General features: G+C 56.0%; 2 protein-coding genes across 2 annotated transcripts; one reads left to right on the plus strand and one right to left on the minus strand.

The window, feature by feature from the left end:
- Positions 1-2,791: 2,791 nt before the first annotated feature.
- On the minus strand, positions 2,792-14,799 carry INSYN1 (inhibitory synaptic factor 1). Its single transcript, XM_032865019.1, has 3 exons — positions 14,041-14,799; positions 12,880-13,606; positions 2,792-3,601 (listed from the first exon to the last, which is right to left on the minus strand). The coding sequence occupies exons 2-3, from the start codon at positions 13,033-13,035 to the stop codon at positions 2,879-2,881; spliced, it is 879 nt and encodes a 292-aa protein (XP_032720910.1). The 5' UTR covers positions 13,036-13,606; positions 14,041-14,799; the 3' UTR covers positions 2,792-2,878.
- On the plus strand, positions 14,202-15,615 carry LOC116872122 (collagen alpha-1(I) chain-like). The gene is made up of 2 exons (XM_032865166.1): positions 14,202-15,356; positions 15,604-15,615. Exons 1-2 carry the CDS (start codon positions 14,202-14,204, stop codon positions 15,613-15,615), a joined length of 1,167 nt encoding a protein of 388 aa, XP_032721057.1.
- The last annotated feature ends 4,714 nt before the right edge of the window (positions 15,616-20,329 follow it).

A 20,329-nucleotide genomic window follows, 5' to 3' on the forward strand; every position in this document is an offset into this window, starting at 1 on the left:
GGAGATCTGATGGACATACTGGGTGAGGAGAGCCAGAAACTGCCAGAGGTTCGTAGAGGGAGAGGGACTTGCCCATGGAGGAGCTGGCAGGTCTGGAGGAGGATCTCGGGGACAGCTGTTTCTGTCTGAAGGACAGGGAGCTTGTGGCTCATGTCTTCCACAGCTCCACAGTTCTGACGGCCACAGTTCTTTCCTTGGGTGGCCACATTCTGTGTTTCAAGTCACAAGCAAGCCACGAGGAGACCACGCCACTCTAAGGGAGGCCCACGCGGGTATAGCATAATTACAAGAGGAGTCAATGACTTCTTTGGCCTTCCAGAACCTCTACCCATTTTCTTCTTCCAGGGCCCCCTTGCACTTTTGGCCCATTTGAGGCAAGTAGCCGGGCAGCGGGGCAGGGAACAGCTGACAGATGTTAGCCATGCCCACATGGACTCCCAGAGCCAGAGTGGATGGCTGCGTATGTAGCGGTGGGGAGGGGGGCGGGCTTCTGGGAGAGGCCAATTCCTTGTCCAGGGCTCTCTCGGAGATCTCTGGCTCTGGGCCTCCATTTCTTCCTCAGTGAAATGGGGACCATTCTGTAGGTTTCTTTACCCTGACTGTTGTTAAGACCAGAAACAAGAGGAAAAACAAGTCTGGGAGGTAGAAGTGGATGTCTTCCCTCAGAGCTAGGTGAGTCCAGACCTGGGAAGGGACTGCCTGGCCTGCCCCGTCCCCATGGTCAGACAGGGCAGGCCCCAGCTAGCTCCTTCCTCAGGGGAGCCCTTAGCATCCATCCTCTGAGCCACGTTCCATCACTGAACCGCCCAAGAGTGGCCTTGGACTGACAGAGGGGCTCAGACCCCTAACTCTCAGGCTGGCCCCGGCAGTTAGCATGCCCCCTAGTCCACCCATGGATTTCCACCCCAGAAGCTGCACCGTGGCTAGCTCTTCAGGGCTCTGACTCCTGACCTCAGCCCAGGACTGAAGGGAGATCCCCACCCTGCAGTCCACACATCCTTGGCCCGGCCCGTGTCATGGCAATAGCACCCTTGGCCTCTGTTCCAGACTGGTCTGCACCATCTTTCTGTCTCCCCTCTGCTAGGCTCAGGCAGGGGCAGTGTCAGCAGAGACCCCTCCCAATGGGTCCTGGTGGGCTGTAACTCTGCCTTAATTGAAATGGGCAGCAGGGAGGCCCTCCGAGGAATGACATCCTTGCTGTGCCTCGACCAACACTTCCCTGCTCCGAGGGAGGGTCGGTGGATGGAGCTGCAGCCATCCCGGCCTCAAGCTGCCTTGATGGGGAGGGGGCGGGCAAGGCAAAGCAGTGGCCCAGGGACAGCTCCCAGTTGGGGGTGTGTGTGGCTCCTTTCCCCACACCCCTCAATGCTCCTCTCCCAGGAAAACACTGGAAACCAGGTTGGGAGTCACATTAATCACAGTGCATGTCCAGTCCCATTTCCTATCTTGTCAAAGGTCCACGGCAGCCAGTGAGGTAGGTGAAGACTAGCAGCCCCATTTTCTAGACCAGGTAGATAGGCTCAGAGTGGCAAATGGACTTGCTCAAGGTCACAAAGCTGCAAGAGAGCAAAGCCAGTGTCAGCCTGGAAACCACACACTCACGGGAGGTGGGGTGGCACAGGCTCTTTGACTTCAGGCCAGTTACTTAACATCTCTGAACCTCAGTCTTTTCATCTGAAAACTGGGGACAGTAAGAGTTCCTCTCTTATCAGGTTATTGGGAAAATCAAATGAGATAATGTTCTAAAACACACTCAGTATAGCAGCGGCAGAGACCTGCCCAATAACGGTGAGCAGGGATTGTGATTAATGGCTCAAGGATAGGCAGGTGCTGTCTCTGTGGAGGCCATGCCCTAGATGAAGCCCCAGATGTAGGTTCCCATCTTGTCTCTGCTGGTGGCCCTCGAGACCTGTTAAAGTGGGTTCAGGTCCTTGTGTGAAGAAGCCGGGGCCTCTTAAGGTCTTTAGATTCCTCTCTGGGTCTGCCTCCTTGGAGAAGTTCAGGTGCCTGCCATGAGCCCTCGTTCACAGCCCCCCAGTGGCTGCTGCCTGCTTGCTCACATGGGCCTCAGGTCTACACTGGGCCTACTCAGGCCACACTAGGCACTGGCTGGGGCTCTGCCCTGAGTCTTCTGTCCCTAGAGGACAAAGCTGAGGATGGGGGCTAGAAGGATTGGGGGTGGTCGAGTATCCCCAAACAAGCCTCCGTCTAACCTAGCCTGGTCTTCCAGGGTCTGGGGAAGCCCAAGCTCCCCAGCATGGAGGCCCGCCCATGGGAGCAGCTTGCTCCTGCTCTGTGCCCTTGGTAACCCTGAGATGGAAGGGGGTGGGGTAGGGTTATGGATCTCCAGGTAAGTTTGCCTTTGGAAAGGAGAGGCAAAAGTCTGCCCTGGAGCAGAAAACATGGGGGGAGGTGGATGTAAATGATCTTGAGCCTGGCTGGGGTGACCCCACCGCTAGGCCCTCAGTCCTGCCGTCAGACCAATGGTTAACCCTGACCTTGGACTCTGTTCCTTGCAAGCTTGCCACCTGCTGATAAATCCCCTCCAGGACAGGGCCAGCGCCAGGGCCAGAGCCAGTATGCTCAGGAACCTGTGAGAGGAATCCCACCGAATTTACATACTTTTGAACACCCCTTCCAGGAGCCCTGTGATGAGAAGGAAGGGAAGGTGCTTCTGGCCACACCTTCTGGGACCTAGATGGTGAGGAGGCACCTCTGTGTCTAAGATGAGCTCCAAGAAAGCTCTGGGGTCTTTGGGGCTAGATACTTAGCATTTTAAAATTTTATTATGACTGCGTTTGTTTAAATATATATATATGTATATATATATATATTTATAGCTCTATGTACCCACCGCCCCCGGGCCCCTCCCCAGCCCCTAGTTTTTCCCCTTGGCTTTCTGTTTGGCAGCCGTGTAGGGCAGCAACGTCTGAGTGCTCTTGTCTGACACTGTCTGGGTGCTGCTGTTCCTTGTGACCCTTCGGGTCTGCTCGGGGGCCAAGGTGGGGCCTGGGCGGCGGCCAGTCAATGGAGAGCGCCTTGGCTTATAGGGAGTGGGGGAGGGCTTGAGGGGGCCCACATGGGCCTCTGGACGGGGCGGTTCTGGGGACAGGCCCACCTCCTCCTCCGCCACCGCCTCCTCGCCATCCCCTTCCTCGTCATCACAGCACAGAGCGTGGTAGAGCACTTTGTCGCTGAACCGCACCCTCTCGCGCGTGCCCGGGGTCCGCTGGGGCAGCTGGCCCTTTGCAGGGCCAGCACCGAAGGCCTCCTCGCTGGAGGAGTCTGGGGTCTCCACCCGAGGCCCATTGGGGATGGGCGTGCCGCCATTCATGAGCCGATAGTCAGGGCCAGCCCCGGGCCGGGTCAGCTCAGGGCCGTCCACGGAGTCCGAGGGCGTGGATGCATCCAGGAAGGAGCAGAACTCCCAGCTGTCTGAAAGGATGTCCGCCGTCATGAAGTCCAGGTGCCCCAGGTCGAAGGGGCCGCCCACGCCTGCCTTGTCGCTGCTGGAGGTGCTGCTCACAGTGGCCGTGGTCCAGTCGTCTGGCTCCAGTTCAAAGTCGAAGTCTGAGGTTAGCTTATCGATCTGGCTCACCACCTGGCCGGGGAAGGAGAGAGGGGTGAGGGGGCCTAGCATCACATGGGTGCAAGCATGTCCCCGTCCCACCCTGCTAGACGCCTGGCTGATGACCCCAGAGGATGTCACGGGCTTGTCCACCTGTTGAGGGTCCATGTTGGACCAGGGTGAGCAGGTTTGGGCCATTTCCTACTCCTCAGTCCCTCCTTCCGGCCCTGCACCCTCACACCCCTCTCCCCCAAAGCCAGCTGCTGCTCTAGGCACAGCCCTGGTGCTCAGAGCTCATTTTCCTTAGATCGAGAGGCAGCTGTTCACAGAGGGCTGACCCTCCAGCAAGGCCACTCAGTGGAGAGATGAGCAGACCACGCACCTTTGGAAAAGAAATGATACGGGGTGACCATGAGGAAGACTCTGCCCCCGTTTTCCAAACTCTCCTGGACCAGCCTGTGCTGCTGGTCAGTGACTGTCCCCGTGGGTCTCCTCCACCGCACCCCCACAAACCCCAGAGCCTCCTCCCTCCTTCCCCCGCCCTGCGCCCTGATGAGTGGAGATCAACCCTGGCTGCTGGGGAAGGAATAACACAAGCACCATTTGGTAAGCAGTAAGGAAACCCCCCTCTCAGGCCCAGAAACGCTTGTTACAAGCACTCAGTGGGCAGCTTGACTGCCAAGCTCACAGCACCCAACTCACCCCATGTGAAGGGACACCCTGCCTCTATCCAGGTGGCCTGCCTCAGGACGTCCCCTCGCCTAGGCCCTGCAGCACAGAAACTGGGATGAAGACAGTGAGGGGAAAAGGGAGACACCATCAGAGATGTCAGAAGAGGACCGAGTAAGAGAAGGAGAAATGATTCTGACCAAAACTGAAAACAGCCAAACAATAATAGCCAAGTAGAGAGACCAAGAGACCCAAATGACCCAAGGACAGGACATACACAGTGAGTCGCTGAGCCCAGGGTCCAGTCCCAGGCACCTCCCTGGGGCCTTTTCCCAGGGTCAGAGCAGTCTGTTACTGAACAAACTAAGGAAGTCCCTAGTCTAACGGATGTTTATGAGGATGACTGACGCCCAGGGATGTGCTAAGTGGTCGGTGAGGGGTGGGGTAGGGAGTCCCCCAATGTGCACGATGAAAACAAAGCCAAAAATCATGGGCGGAGGTGTTTGGGGCAGCAGGAAGTTGACTTGGTCAGGAGTTGGGGCAGGGGAACGGTTTCTGATGGTGACCTGCTCTGTCACTTTCCCTCTGAGGCTCAGTTTCTCAATCTGCAAATGGGGAGGTTGGGTGAATGGTTTATTTCCAAGGTCCCTTCCATCTCTGACATTCTAGAACTCTGTGTTTATAGGGATGACTTGAGAAGCAGTTTTGGGGTTGTCCATGCCTAGGGATATCCACTCCTCATGGCCCCAGGCCCCACGGGTGGCAGGGACACTTGGCTGAAACCTGCAGACTAGGGGAGTTAGGACACTTGGATTTCAGATTTAACTTGGACATTGTTCTGTGTGTCTTTGGGTAAGTCACATAACCTCTCTGGACCTCAACCATTCAAGTGTGATGACCCCAGCCCTGCCATCTTCACCAGGGCTTCATGTTTAGCAATGAGGAGGGCTGTGAAAAGTCTCCCTGGGGCACTGATTAGAACAGTGTCATCATCTCCCATCTCTGAGCACCTACTAAGTGTAAGACTTCCACCCATGAGATCATCCTCTTCTGAGCTTCTAGAAGATACCCCACAGGCACAAGTAACTGGGGGAAGGGGGAGCTGCAGTTCCCAGCCCCTCCTGCTGCTCCCCTGCAAGGTTGCACACCACTGTGAGGTGCTGCTGTGATTTCTGGGCTTGGGCAATGGGGATAGGGCCCCATTCTCCAATCTGGCCACCCCGTCTTATGCCCCCCACCCCCAGTGACTCCCTCTCCCTCAGAGAAGCTCACATCCCCTAGAAGCCCTTGCTCAGCCCGAGTCCCACTTGAGGGCTGGGAGCCCCGGCCCAGAGCAAGGGGCTCGCACACTGGAGTGTGCTCCAGCCCACCCCCTAGAGTTTCTGATTCAGTAGGTCCTGGGGTTGGGGAGGGGGACTTGAGAAGGCACATACTCAACCTTCCAGGGGCTAATCCAGGGGCATACTTTGAGAACCACTGGCCTGGGGCCTGGGATGGCAAAGACACAGAACCTCAGAGTGCTGCCAGCCTGAGGGGAGGCCCTGTGTCTCTGGGACAGCCACACCCTCAAATGAGACCCTGACCAAGTTGAGCCTGAGTCCGCTGTTGGACAGGGTGGGGACACAGCTAATAGGAATCTGGTTGAGTGACAGACTGTGACCACATAGGGTCGGCTGAGGCCAGGCTGGGCCCAGAAGCAGAGCTCCTAATGCCCTGTGAGGAAGACCACACAGGTCAGGGATCTCTAAAGGGGCAGGATCTCTAAAGCTGTCAGGCCTGGACACTCTCCTTCCCACCCAAGAAGTCCCTGCTGGCCACCTGCTCAGGCAGCCTTCCCATTCAGCCCCTTCCCCTTCTCCATCAGAACACCCTTCTCTGGTTTCATCCCCATGGTGTGGAGGGATGGGACAGAGGGGGACTCGCAGTCACGACAAGGAGGCCACGTCTCAGCTAAGGAACTTGAAGCACGTGATTTTCCCTCTCCAGTCTTCGTGTCCTCACTGGAAAGTGGGATGAAACTCCTCTCCTCACCAGGGTGATGGGGCCTCACTAGATATAGGTGTGGTTTAAAACACAGAATTGGCACCACCAAGCACTTAAGAACCTGGGCTCTGGAGTCAGACTTAGGGTTCGACCCTGGCCTCACCGCTGACAGGCTGTGTGACCTTAGCCAAGTTATCCAGCATCCCTGTGCCCTAAGCGTCTTCATGAAGGGGAATTTGAGTTGTACCTATTTGATAGGGCCATTGGGAGGATTTAATGACACGACGCGCGGGAAGCAGGTAGAACAACACAGACTAGATCGGTACCCACCGTGCGCCCGTCAGTGCTCCTATGGGACCAGGCGCCTGCACCAGGCCCAAGAGCGGGTGGGAGTTTCCAGTGCCTGTGGCAGAATAATGGGACGTGTTGGGCATTTCAAATCCTGGCACCCGGGGGGGTACCTATGTTCCCTCAAGTAGGTCTGTCTCCAGACAGAGCAGAAGGAAGCAGAAGAGGGTCTCATGGCCAAGAGGTAATGAGGTTCAAAGGCAAATCTGGCCCTGAGCCTGAGGGACAGGCACAGCTACTTGCTGAATGACATCAGTGAGGATCAGAAAGGGGAGTCATGTGCCCAGTGTACCCAGACGGTAGGCAGGGCCCCTCTGCCTCACTTCACGGGGTCCGTGGGGATGGCAGAGGGCAGGCAATACCCACCTTACCTGCCTGTCTGCTTCAGATGCCTTGAAATCTGTGATTTCTCTCTGAGATTTAATGATCCTTTTGCCTGCGTGTAATTTGGGATTGTCTTGGAGTGCAGGGAAATAATTATATACACAGAAGGACGGAGAGCGGGAGAAGAGAGAATGGAGAGAGAAATGACAACATAAAAATCAGAGCATCATGGAACCTCAAAGCCAGAGGGTGTGGTTTGGAAACACTGCTGGAAACACTGCTGACTTCAGCCCCTCACTGTGCTTGCTGACGGGGACACTAAGGTGAGGCCCAGACACTGGAAAGAGCGAAGCGGAGACCACAAGTCAGGAGTCCTGGCACCTTAAAAACCAGACTTGCCTGATCTGGAGGGGAAGGGCAGGGCTGAGAGCCATGACAAACCTGCTGGGGGTTCCAGGCCCCACCCCGAGGGCGTCCCCAACTCCTGTCCTGCTCACAGCCTCAGCTCGCTCACCTGAACGATTGTCCCTATCTGGTGGCAGCTTCCTGCCCCACTCCTGCTACATTTAAGGCACTTAGTAATCAGCCAATGGGACCATGTCACCCCTCCGCTTCCAGCACTTCCCTGCTCCCCAGACTCCTGAGCCTTTCGAACGCAAACCCCCACCAACTCTGGCCTGGAGGGTCTTTGTCCTCCAGCAGGTGCTACCAGTCTGCCAGGCTTGCCTCCTCACCAGCTCTACACACTCCCCCAAGCCCGCTTCTGCCTCTGGGCCTCACCTGGAATGCTCCCTCCTTTGCTACTCATCCATCTCACTTCCAGAAGGAAGTCTTCTCTGATGCTCCGTTGAGGACAGGTTCCCTATGACAGGCTCTCAAGGCACCCTGTGCCTTTCCTAAAAATATTTTCTGATATTTATCACTGCTATACTTTTATGTGCATGTATGTTATATGATTGATGTCCCCCCGCCCCCGAGACAGTAAGCCCCCCGAGGGGTGGGACTGGGAACGTCTTGCCCACCATGGAAACCCCAGTTTGGTGCAGAGATTGGCACACTACAGCCATTGATGGCAAATACAGCCATTGATGAGTGGACGAGGTGAGACAGAGGGCTTAAAAAAATTGCTGGGGGAAAAAACAAAAACAAAAACAAATAAACAAAAAAATTGCTGGGGGCTGCTCTTCTGAGAAGGAGTTCCACAGTTCTATCTCGCCTGCCCAGCCCTCCCTCCAGCTCTGGCTGAGCCTCCATGCCAAGGAAAGCACATCTGTGTTCCCTAAGGCCCCAGAGTCAGGGCTGAGGACTCAGGACTCCCAGCGCCTCTGGTATCTCCCTCACCTCTGGCCCCTTCACCTCCCTCGGCAAACTGCTACCTCCTCCCCTCCCTCCCAGCTCCCCAGGCAGCTGGTTACATAACTGGAGATCTGCATTATTTATGACCACTGATTATTTTTTAATTCTGTGATTATGTTATTTATTGTCTTGCGGGGGGGTCCTGTAGAGCTGGGGAGGGGGGAGAGAGTTGACTGTGATTCATGACTCTCATCCTGCAATTTGGCCTAATTGGCCAGAGAGCTTCATGAATCTGTCCAAAGGAAGAGAATGCAAAGGGAAAAGGGAGGAAAGGAAGGTGGGGGAAAAAAATAAATAAATAAGAAGAAAAACTCCGCACAATTCTTGCTGAGCTGCGGGTGATGGAGCTGACCCACTTTGGCACAGCTCCGTGGTCCCCAGCCTCTCCTGCCCCAGCTGCTTCCTGGCCAGGCCACAACCATCTCGTGCCTGCAGAGCCCCTGGCTCTCCATGCCACCCCAGAGGCAGCCCCTTGCCCAGGGGACTGCACAACTGCTAGCAGGCCTGTTCCCTGTGAAAATCAGGTGTGTGTGGGGGATCCTCCATGGCCACCCCAGGTGGGCAGGCATGCCAAGTTATGTCCCCACACAGTGAACCTGAGGTTCATTTATGAGCCCCTATGCTGAGCGACATCTTGGGCAGGAGGAAGGGGAGGAACTCAGCATCTGGAGGGCAAGGATGAGGGCATTTGACCCTGACCTTCGGGGCCCCGCAGCTGGTGGGAAACCAGGAGAGCAGTGGGGAGGCAGATTCCCATCCAGAACCACAAGTAGGAGGTTGCTGGAGAGCATGTGGTGTTCTCATGGAGGGTATATCTGAATTTCATACCATGGTCTACAAGGGTTTGTGTAATTGGACTCCCTGCTCTCTCTTTGACCTTTCTTTCTTCCTGCTTTTCTCCTCCTGATTCACCCCACTCCAGCTGTCCTGGCTTCCTTCTTGCTGATCTCGAACATGCCAAGTACACTTCCACACTTCCTCCTCAGGACCTTTGTATGAGCTGCACCCACTGCCCGGAAGGCTCTTCTGGATATCTATCCGTCTTGTACCCTTTGGGTCTCTCTTCCAAAGGCATCTCATTGGAGACCCCGTTCCCCCATCACTGTCACTCTGTACCCCTTTCCATACTGGAAGAGGGTGGCACTGTCTATCACAGGAGAGGCTGAAGGGTACCAGCCAGGAGGCCAGGGGCCTGGCTCGGACCACTCCGATCATGGCTAAGAAGCTCATAGGACTCCAAAAGAACAAGGCCACACGTGGAGTAAGGAGCCCGCGAGTGCCAGAATGTCTCATTAATAATATTGAAAGGATGTGGAGCTAGTTTTGTGTCCATCTCTGTGCTAAGTACTTTATACACGGTAGCACAATTAATTCTTACAACAGCCTGGGGCTGGTTGCGGAGGCATAACATTCAGTATCCTCGTTTGCCAGAAAACAGAAGCCCAGAAAGGTGAAGTAACTTGACCAAGTCCACACAGCTAGGAAGGGAGCGGAGCTTGGATTTGAACCAGAGACCTCTGGCTCCAAAAGCCCATGCTCTTAGCCTCTGGACCACGCTGCATCTCTGAGTTAAGATGCATGGAATTTTGTGCAGCTTCGAGAGCCTGCTGGGATTGGCCTGGCATCCTGGAGTATTGGGGAACCTAGGAGAATGAGGGCTAATTAATGATCGACTGTCACATCCCTCTGCGGCAGTTTCAGCTTTCAAAGCACTTTTGCATTCCTCACCTCTCTTAGTCCATTAAGGAACTTTACCCACCCATGGGACGGACCTCGCTTCCTATCACATGGGGGAGCCCAGTGAGAGCTGGAGCAAGGGTCTGGGAGGGTGGGGGAGCTTTGGGAGAGGGAACTCCAAAACCTTTAGGAACTCCAAAACCCCCTTACCACATACCAAGCCCCAGAGAAATCCTTGTAAGAGCATCCTGAGATGGGGAAGATTGGCATCCCCATTTCAGAGATGAGGAGACAGAGGCTCAGGGTCTGGGGGAGGAAGTGCTTTAGTGTCTGTCATCTTTCTGTGAATTTCAGGCTGTATGCTCCAGGGGACAAGGAGAGTTTGCCCTGATCAGTGGTGTCTGAAGTGGAGCAGCAGGACGAAGAGGATGGACCTGCTCCTTCAATCAAGCATCCTGTGGTCTCCCCCAGCAGTCTTGCATGGGAATCTTGCCTTTATATCTAAGTGTTTTGCTGTCCTGAGATGGGAACTCAGCTCAGTGAGCCCTGAGCTGGTCGTGTCTGGGGAAGGGGGTATAATGAACAAACAAGCACCTGCCTCCACCCTCTGGACCTTGGGTCTACCCATGCCCCGGATGGGTATGGGTAGACCCAAAGGGACTGAGAAGAGCCAGGTAGATCCAGCTTTAGAAGCCCCCTTGGAGGATCAAGAACCAAGATCACAGGTTCCAGGGAACAAAGGGCTGTAACCCCATACGCCAAACCAAGGCATGGCAACCCCATTGAGTAGCCCCATTCCTGACAAATCCCATCCCACGGGAAGTCAGCTAGGGTGTCTCCTCTTCTGCCTGGGCCTCCCGGAGCCTCACTTGCCTTCCTCAACACTCCCTTTGGCCCATCACCCCGTGTCCAGACCCTGCCTGGGGGGTGGGGGAGTCCTGAGGCCTGCCCCCCTGCCAGATGGGTGCCATTGGCAGCAGGCAGGCAGTGGCATACGGGGTAGATGCTGGTTGCCATAGCAACCTGCCAAAGTCTTGGGTGGAGGCACATGGCCTCCGGGGTATATAGGGGGAGGGAATGCATCTCTCTCTGTCCTGGCTCAGGCCTTTGGGCTGCACAGCCTGTGGACCTGAGGCTCTGCTGTTTGAGACGTGGGGGTGGGTGAGTGTATGTGCTGAGAAGAGAGAGAGGGAACATCTAAAAATCTGCAAATAAATCCTAGTACTTATGGTGTCCCTGCCTCATCCCCAGAAGGGCGCCCCCCTCAGGGCATCATGGCATGAGCATAAGATAGCATCTCTAGAAGACCCCGTCAAAATACAAAAAGGTCGCTGGCTGGCCCACCTTCTCTAGCCTCAGAAGAGGCAAGAGGAACCTGAGTTCTAGTTAGTTCTGTCCCTGGTAGGCTGTGTGAGCTTGGATAAGGCCCTAGCCCTCTCTGGGCCTCAGTTTCTTCAAACAGAAAATGGACAGGGCTGGTATGGATGACCTATGGATGATCTGGAGGACTATGCCTGGGGGGACAGGGGAGGCGGATCTGGGAATATGCTCCATTGAGAGTAGGTTCTGTGCTGTCTGATTTCCAGGCTTAGAGTCAGTCCTGGCTCTTTTCTGGGTGGGCTCTTTCCTGGCATAGGTCCCATACCCTTGCCCAAGACCGAGACTCTGGATGGTTCCCATGGCCCTGATGGACCCACAGAGGGTCTAGAAAAAGATGGGTTAGGGAGGGACAAAGAGGCGTTTTGTTCTTTGGACCAGTGAGGTTGGGAGAGGAGGGGTCGCTTGGGGGCATCTGACTTTCACCACAAGGCTGATTCTGGGCTGAGTGGCTGCCCTGCCCCACCTCAGGTCATGTCCCAGCCTCTCCACAAGCCCTCTGCTCTGGATACAGCTCCCTGCAAACATCTCTTGCTCCTTGGCGCTCAGGCCAGGCTGCAGCTGGCACCTGCCATCACCCCTTCTTCTCAACCCTCCTAGAGCCCCCATCCTCCCGCACAGCTGGCTGGGGAGAGCAGGAACCCATAACTCCCGTTAAATCACTCTTTCTGCCATCTCTGCAGGGGCCCTGGTTATAGGGAGGTGAAATTTGCCTAAAGCCCACCTGGCTGGCATAATGGCACCCAGTGGGCAAATTCAGGCCAGTGGCTCAGAACGCTGGTCATGCATTTTGGGCTTGAACACAGCCCAGGGGGCAGGGCTGAGGACATGTGTACCTCATTACCCCAGCGATGTGGGAAGCAGTAATTAAACCGAGCTCCACTTAGAGAGACAGAGAGGGACACACATCTCAGGATCTCTCAGTGACTTTTCAGCCTTGGCAGAAACATTCAGAACTCTGGACAGGGATGCACGTGTGTAGATGAGATTCCTGCCCCCAACCCCCAGCCAAAGTACACAGGAACCCACTAGCAGCCCCTTGGATGCATTCCCATCTCAGGGCAGGGAGCACATAGCTGCTTCAATTTTTCCAGGATCAAGGGTTCTGAGTAGCCTGAGTGTGACTTCTGGAGAATGCTCTGAGCTAGGCCTTCTCAGTAGGGCCATCAACACTCTCCCAGAACCGTTTCTGAGCAGGTCAGAGTCTGGGAGGCAGATGGCGGGGTCAGAAGCCAGCTTGGGCCCCAGGAGAGTGTCTCCCACTAAGAGGCTACGGTGGGATTTAGTCTATATTTATCACCCCGGCAGCCCCGAGTGCTAACCACAGAACCCTGGGCCCATGACATGTTGCCCAAACTGGCGCTGCCACCTCAGGGCCCCGCTAGTCCTGGAGTATGCTGAGGTCCCTAGCAAAGCAGATTTAGGGGAAAGGAGAACAAGGAAAAGGAAGTACCCAGCAAAGTGACACGTGTGCATGCAGCTTTGAGTACACACACACACAAACGGAAACACATATGTGTGTTTTTGTGCCAGGCCCAGGAAAACTGGTCTGGGGGGCTGTCTGGCCCCTCACTCACCTCCCTTAGCTCCTTGGCCACCTCCTTGAGTTCCTGCAGGATGCCCTCAAGCTGCCCAATGACCATCTTCATGCGCTGTCGGATCCGCTCCCGCTGGCCACCACTGCTGGGGTCGTCACTGGGCTGCCCGAGGTCCGGGGCGCCCCGAATGTTCATCCTTTACCACGTCGCTGCAGGCCTGCCCATATTCCCCCCAGCCGGGCACACACTGCGTCTGCCACCACGGAGCCCCCCTCGGCCAGGCAGAGCTCCACATCTTAACGGCCCCCCAGCCCACCCTGGCCCTGGGTGGCCCTCACCCAGTCCCTGCCCCCTGCCACCCCGCCTCCTCTGCCTCTGGGTGGGGAATGGGACACCCAGAGGAAGACAGAGTGTGACGGAGGGGGTCAAGGTGAGGACACAGGAGGACAGGGGGAGGGGCCTTGGGTCTCAGGAGTGGCAGCCAGGACTTGGAGTGCCTGTGCCTGGGCTGAGCTGATCTCTGGCTGAGCCTGGACACCGAGGCAGGGGGATGACTCTGCAGGGACTAAGGGTAAGAGATGCCCTTGGGATGGGGGAAGGCAGCAGGAATCCCTCACAACTCCTAGGAGGTTGCAAAGGCAGAGGTCTCCGGGTGCAACTGACACCTGCAGAGGGACGGTGGCTGGGGTCTTCCAGATGTGGTTGTGGTGGGGGCTCCAGATGTGGGCAGCTCTGAAAAGGGAGCTGGATGGAGAAGGGCAGCCCCCTGCAGAAAGAGCAAGCCTGGCGTCAGCCCTCCCAGGCTGCACCACCAGCCGGCAAGCAATGCCGCTGCCTCCCTCCTCTCGCCAGCCTGCACCCTTCGTCGCTGGGGATTTTTTTTTTTTTTCCCTTTGTGGGGAGGGGTGATGGAGGCAGATTATCTACAGCATAGCCCTTCCTATGGAAGGAAATGAAGGAGTCCCTGCTTTAAAGGCAGAAGTCCTCAGCCTGCTACGGGGCACCCTGCCCCAGCTCCCCCAGTCCCCCGTGCCTCCACCCCCCAACCAGGCCCGGTCCCGCTGGTTCACGAGAGGGCCTCTCCAGTCCTCCGTCCTCCGTCCTCCCTCCCAGTGCCCCCAGGGTGCCCTCACTCCCAGCGGACCCTCCCTTCCCCAGCCCCGCCTTCCCTCTGAACCCCCGCTCTGCTCCCGGACTCACCAATGGTGGGGGCACCGGCCTTCCTTCCCAGCAGCGTCGGGGGCCAAGCCCCAAGAGGAGGTTGGGGGGCCCCCAAGGCTCCCTAGGGCGGGCTTCTCTCTCTGGACCCTTCGGCCCCCGGCCACAGGGAGGTCCTCCGAGCCGCCTTGGGAGACATCTGGATGGTGGGAGGGGGCGGGGCCTCCGCGCTCCAAGGAAGGGGGCAGGAAAAATCTCCCCCAACCCCCGCCGGGCTCCGGGTCGGGAACCAGAGAGGGTCCGGCGGGCTCGGGGCTCCGAGGCCACAGGTGACCAGGGCGCCGGGCGACCGAGGCGACGCCGGGCCGGTCCCAGCGTGTGAGCCAAAGTCGGAGGGATCGGAGGGCGCCGGGATCCCCTCAGCCCACGCCCGGGATCCCCCGGGCTCGGCACAGTCCGGGATTTGCTCTGTCCAGTCCAGATCGGCCGGCTCCGGGCTCCGCCGGGGTCTGCCTGCCCTGCCGGGAGTGAGCGGACACCACTGGGCGCCCGGGGCGCGCTCAACCAGGACCCAGAAGGTCCGCACTCCGGCACCCGCGGCTCCGGAGCGGCCGCGAGAGTCCGCTCAGCCCGGCCCCGCTGTCCGCCGGGGGCGAGAAGGCTCCCACCTCTCAGTCTGCGGTCGGAAAGGTCCGGAAACCGCCGGGTCCGGGGGGAGGGGCGGCGGCGGCCGCGGGGACCGGGTCCCCGCGGGGCCGGGCCGAGAGCGCGCGAGGCAGGGGGCCCGGCGGGGCTGGGTTCGGCGGCCCGGGCGCGGGCGGGAGCGGCGCCGGGCGGAGCAGAGGAGGCGAGGAGAGCGAGAGGAGGAGGAGGCGAGGCGCAGGGAAGGGAGGGGAGGAGGCGCGCGCGGCGGGCCCGGGCCGGGCCCGGGCGCACGGGGCTCGCAGCCTCGGCTCCGCTCCCGCCGCCCCCCCGGCCCGCTCCCGCTCCGCTCGCCGCCTCGCCAGCCACCCGGCGCCGGGTCGCTGCCGGTGGGGCAGACCCGCGCGGGGTCGGGGCTGGGCCTCCCTCCGCTGCCTCGCCCTGCCCTGCCCCGCCGGGGCTCCACGGGCCTGGGCCCGCTCCCGGAGCGCCGCGCCGCCAAGCCGCCCGCGCCCCGGCCGTCCCCGGCCCGCCCCGCCGACCCCCGCCGGACTGGCCGCCCCGGCGGGCGCTGGCTCCCTCAAAGGCCGCCCGGCTCGCTCGGCTCGGCTCGCTCGGCGCTGTCAGAGAAGGGGCCGGCCCTGCGCGCCGGGAGGGAGCTTTTAAAGCGACACACACGCCGCCCAGCGCCGAGCGCCGAGCGCGCGAGCCGGGGGGTTTGGCTGCGGGGGAGACCGCGAGGGTCCTACGCCTGCGAGGCTGGAGGCGCACTAGCCGGGCGGGGACTCCGTCCGACCTCCGAGCGCGGAGGGACAGCGGTCTGGGGACTTAGTTCTTCCCGCCTTTCCAGGCACCCCTATCGCCCCTTCCCCCACTGCGGTGCACCCCAAACCTCTCTTCTGGCGAAGTTTTCCTCGCCCAGATCTTCCCCATTTCCCCTCATCATATCTCAACCTCCCCCAGACCTTGCTTTGAAGCAGATTAATTCAGAAAATAGAATACAATCTTTACTGAGCACCTACTGTGTGCCAAGCTCTAAGGTAGGTAGAGCTGGGAGTTGGAGGCCCTGGTGACAGGTGTGCGTGAGACATAGATCATTTCTTCAGTTACTCGTCCATTTACTCAACATTTATTCAGCACCTTCTGTGTACCAGACCCCATGCTAGACTCTGGGGTCCTAGATAGGAAGACAGCATTTCAGGAAGCTCACAGCTCCTGGAGAAGTTGGGGCGGTAAATTGCAGGACAAAGACAAGTTCTTTAAGAAACGCTAAGGGATTGGGGAGGGCGGGGAGCAACCCAGGTCAGGGGCTGGCAGGCTCTCCCAGGAGACAACCCCTGAGCTGCTTCTGGAAGGAGAAGTAGGAGTTACCCAGGTGACTGTCAGTGTGGGGGAGGTGGGGATGAGCACTCCTGGGGAGGTGGGGAAGGGTTAGAGCAGTGGCTCAGAGGCAGAAGTGAGGGGAGAGGGAGTCTGAACCAACCGTGCTCTTTAAAGGGATACCTATTTGACAGCTCTGTGGAAAGTGGATTAGAGGGAGACCAGATCTCCGAGGGGCTTGGAGGCCACAGTTAGGTGCTAGGATTTTCTCCTGGGGCAGAGGGGTGGGATGATGTCAGAGGGGAACTTGGACTTGCTTGCCTTCTCAGGAGATTCCTCTGTGGCCTTGTGGATGGGGGAGCTGAGGGCTAGGCCACAGGAAGACCAGTTAGGAGGCTGTTTTAAGAATCCAGCTGAGGGGGGGGGGGCGGAGTGGGAGCAGAGACGGAGAGGAGGGGAAGCTTTAAGAAAAAATTTAGGAAAATAGGACAGGATTTAGGGCTGAACTTTGAGAGAGAGGGAGATGCCTCTTTGAGCTTATGGCTTATAGCTTGAGAGGCTGCGTGCATGGTTATGCACACAGTTTTGCTGGAGAACCATGGGGTGTACAGGGGTCTTCCAGAGGCCCCGGGTCCTCCAGAAGCCGTAAGGGTGGGGGTCCAGTTGCCTTAGGTGGGGGGGGGAGATATTCTCCTAGGGATGTGGTGAAACCAGAGGCCCCACCCATCGTCATTTTTTTTTTAATTGTGGTAAGATGCACATAAAATTTACCTTCTTCACCATTTTTAAATGTGCAGTTCTGTGGTATTAAGTACATTCACAGTGTCAGGCAATCACCAACACCATCCATCTCCAGAACTCTCTCCATCTTGAGAAACTGAAACTGAATCCAGCCGGTGATAGCTGTCCATTCTTTGTCTCCCCCAGACCTTGGCAAGCATCATTCTGTTTTCTGTGTCCGTGAATGTCACTACTCTAGGCACTTCAGATAAGTGGATTCCTATAGTCCCACCAACCATTTCACAGAAGGTCTGATGCTAAGGCTAGCCAGCATCAAAAACGGGCTGAGCCTGAGGAAATTGAAGGAGTTTCTATCCTTGGGTCCATGGGACCATCTGTGCACATGCAGAATGGGGGAGATGTGTTTGAACATGGGAATTGTTAAGAGACAGTGAACTTGGTTTCAGAGGCTAAGATGGGACTGCTTAATACTTACTTGATTTGGGGTCTCATTCATAGAAGTGAGTTATTTAGGAAAAGGGAGGTGATATTTCTTCTGCTACCTCTGTGGATCAAATGTCTGGGACCCCCATCCACTGGGTGGACACCCAAGAGGGCATCCAGAATAGAAAAGCAGAGGACTGGTGTATATTATATGTCTTCTGAAGAAGGGGTAGGCTGATCAGAACAAACTAGAGAAGAGGCTTGTCAGAAGATATCTCTGATTATACATCTCCAAAGGGCTACCACAGGTGAGAGGGAATAACTAGGTTCTGGGTGGTCCTCAGGCCACCTTCCTTAGTGCTTGGAGACTGACCCATTCTCTCTTCCCTTCAACCTCCCTGGGTACTTGCCCAGATGTCCTACCCTTCAGATCTCTGCTTAGATCCATATTCCCACCCTCTCCACCTCTAGACAGACTTCCCTAGTCCTTGGTTGGCAGAGAGAAACAGAAGAACTCTTTTGGCCCTTAACCAAATGTTTCCCAGGATGTTCATTTAATATGTTAGCTGTATGACTGTGGGCAAGTCACTTAACCTCTCTGAGCCGGGATATCCTTATCCTTAGCCCATAAACATTTTTATTTTTCCCTATATTGGCTGCCTTGCCAAAAGGGGGGAGGGGAGTTATTTTCTAATGTCTCTTTGACTCAGAAAAATAGGGATGATAACAGTACCTACTTTCCAGGGTCATTGTGAGCTTGGAATAAAATAAGGCATCTGGAAGCACTTGGCCCAATGCCTGGTACCTGGTAGATGATCCATGGATGATAGTTGCTATCAGCTCTTATTAATGGCTTTGAGAGGCTCTGACCTCCCCAAGATGGTGTCTGTGTCGTGTCTGCCCCTGTCTCTTCCGTGGACCAATGTAATGGACTCTGACAGTTAGTGACTTTTATCTCTTTAGTCTGTTTTCCATCATCCCACTTCTGGCATCCCTTTCCTTTGGGAAACTCCCCCTGTTGTCACAGAGACCTAGTGGGTTGTCCATTGCCGTGCTGACTTATCCTACAGCGTTGCCAGCAAGTGACCTGAAATGCACATATCATCGAACCTCATCCTCTGTCTAGCACCAGTGACTGGCCCAAGGGGTGGGCACACTACCCAAGCAAAACCTGGATCTTTCCCTGGAATTGATATGTGGACACTGCGGGGAGGGAAGCTTCCTTATTGGGCTGTAGATGTTACTGACAGTCAGCTCTCCCACTAATTGGAGAAGCCAATCAGGGCAACAGAGGGGAGGGGAGTTTAGAAGGCATGCTAGTGGCACTGAGACCCAGTCTTTGCTCTTAGGGCCTGGAAGTCTTTCTTTCAGTCCTGGGAGCAGCAACCACATCCTACCCATCTCAAAGAGCCAATAAACGCCTTTCTTGCTCCAACTTCTTTGGCTGTGTTTCTATCTCATACAACCAATGGGAGCCTGACAAATACGCTCAGGGAATATTAACAAACAGATGACTGACTAAATGATTGAATTCTGGATAGGGTGGGGTGTCAAAGATCCTGAAACCTGAGGGTTCAGAGCTGCTGCCCTGTGGCCATGGGAGGGAGTTTTTTTGGGAAGTTATTACATCAGGCAGACTTGGGTTTCAGTCCCAACTCTGCCATTTACTAGCTGTATGATCTCGCGCAAATTATGTACCCTCTCTGAACTTGAGGTTCCCTATCTGCAAAATGGTCAAAGTAATGGAGACTGCATAGGGTCGCCTTGAGGATGGAATGAAATAAGAACACATAGCACCAAGTCCTGTACCCTAGGAAGGGACATGGGAGACAAGAGCTCGAAAAATGGTAGCAATCTTAGCACGCAATCCATTGTAGCTGATAGTGTAGGACTGAGATTGGCAAGCTGGTCAGGAGGGAACCAGGATTCAATCTGCAAGCTGAATTCCCAGAAGGAGTGGGTCTTGGTACCAGGGAAGTGGCACCAGGGCCAGAGAGAGCATGTTTGGAGAAAGGAGAGAGACAGCAGAGAAGCTAGCCCTGAGGCAGTGGAGTTGGAAGGGTCATATGCTGTTTTTTCTGCTAACCACATGACTCTCTAAATCTTCCCAAACCTCAGTTTCCCTTCTTCATCGATACTTTCTTGATAGATATCTTGAGGACTCAATCCATGTAAGATTGAGAGCACAGGGCTTAGTAGGTGTTCCATAAATATTACCTATTGTTATTGATGTTTGCCGCTTAGGGAAATATCTGAACAAAAAGGTAGGATCAGTGGATAATGTTACCAGCAAACTTTCCATGAGAAAATCCCCAAGTAAAGGACCGTCTGTCTCTGAATCTCCCAGGACAGGCCATTCCAGAATGAGGAGGAGATGACATGTGTTTTTCTGCAGCTGGACAGTGATGGGGCTCCTACTGGAGAAGCCATGTCTTGGAACATTTCTGTCATCTTCCTGCTCCCTGTCATCTTCCCAGCTCAGGCAAGGTTTTCAGAAGAATTTTCTGCAGTGGCTGCCTCTTCTTCCTCACTTTGGATCACTCTGCAAACCTTATAACCTGGTTTCTGCTGTCATTACATTGTTGAAATCACCCTCACCGAGCAAGACGGTGTCCTTGCTATGACCTGCAGACACTTTTTCTCCCCTGTCCAAGGAGATCGCTTTATGGTCCTGACCCTGAGACAGTATAGCTAATTTTCTCCTGGTTCTCTTCCTACCTGAGTACTGCTTCTCAAGGATTCTTCTTCTGGCCCCCAGGATGTTGGTGATCCATGGGGATTCTCACTTGGACTCTCTTCTCACTCCATACACCTCCCCCAAGAGAAGTCTTCCACATCGCCCTAAAGGTTCTTGATTTCCAATTTGCTATTTCCAGAAGTGACTGTTCAAAACTTCAGACTGTATTGCTACCTGCCTGCTGGACGTTTCCATGAGGATGTCATGTAGTCACCTCGAACTCAGTGTGCCCACGTCAGGACCCATTGTCTGCTCCCCTCCCAATGTAGCCCCTTTTATTATCCCCATCCCAGAGGATGGCCCCACCCTCCAGCCCTCCACGTAAGCTGGAAACTTGTGATCCCCTAGACTCGGGGTTTCCCACATCCTTTTGGGCACTAAGTCCTGTTCATTCTACCCTTTTAACACTGTGTACACTAGTGTCTTCTCTCTCCTGATGACCAGGCCCTGTCTCGGACCCACTGGCCC

The sequence above is a fragment of the Lontra canadensis genome, unplaced genomic scaffold (assembly GCF_010015895.1).
Source record: "Lontra canadensis isolate GAN:19392208 unplaced genomic scaffold, GSC_riverotter_1.0 scaffold28, whole genome shotgun sequence".
NCBI lineage: Eukaryota > Metazoa > Chordata > Mammalia > Carnivora > Mustelidae > Lontra > Lontra canadensis.

What these genes read in the sequence shown, in the direction of transcription:
- LOC116872122 (XM_032865166.1), top strand. Translation starts at nt 14,202, where the DNA reads ATGGTGGGAGGGGGCGGGGCCTCCGCGCTCCAAGGAAGGGGGCAGGAA.
- INSYN1 (XM_032865019.1), bottom strand. Translation starts at nt 13,035, where the DNA reads ATGAACATTCGGGGCGCCCCGGACCTCGGGCAGCCCAGTGACGACCCC. An exon ending in TGGCCAAGGAGCTAAGGGAG is followed by an intron (nt 3,602 to 12,879) that starts GTGAGTGAGGGG and finishes TTCCCCGGCCAG; the next exon opens with GTGGTGAGCCAGATCGATAA.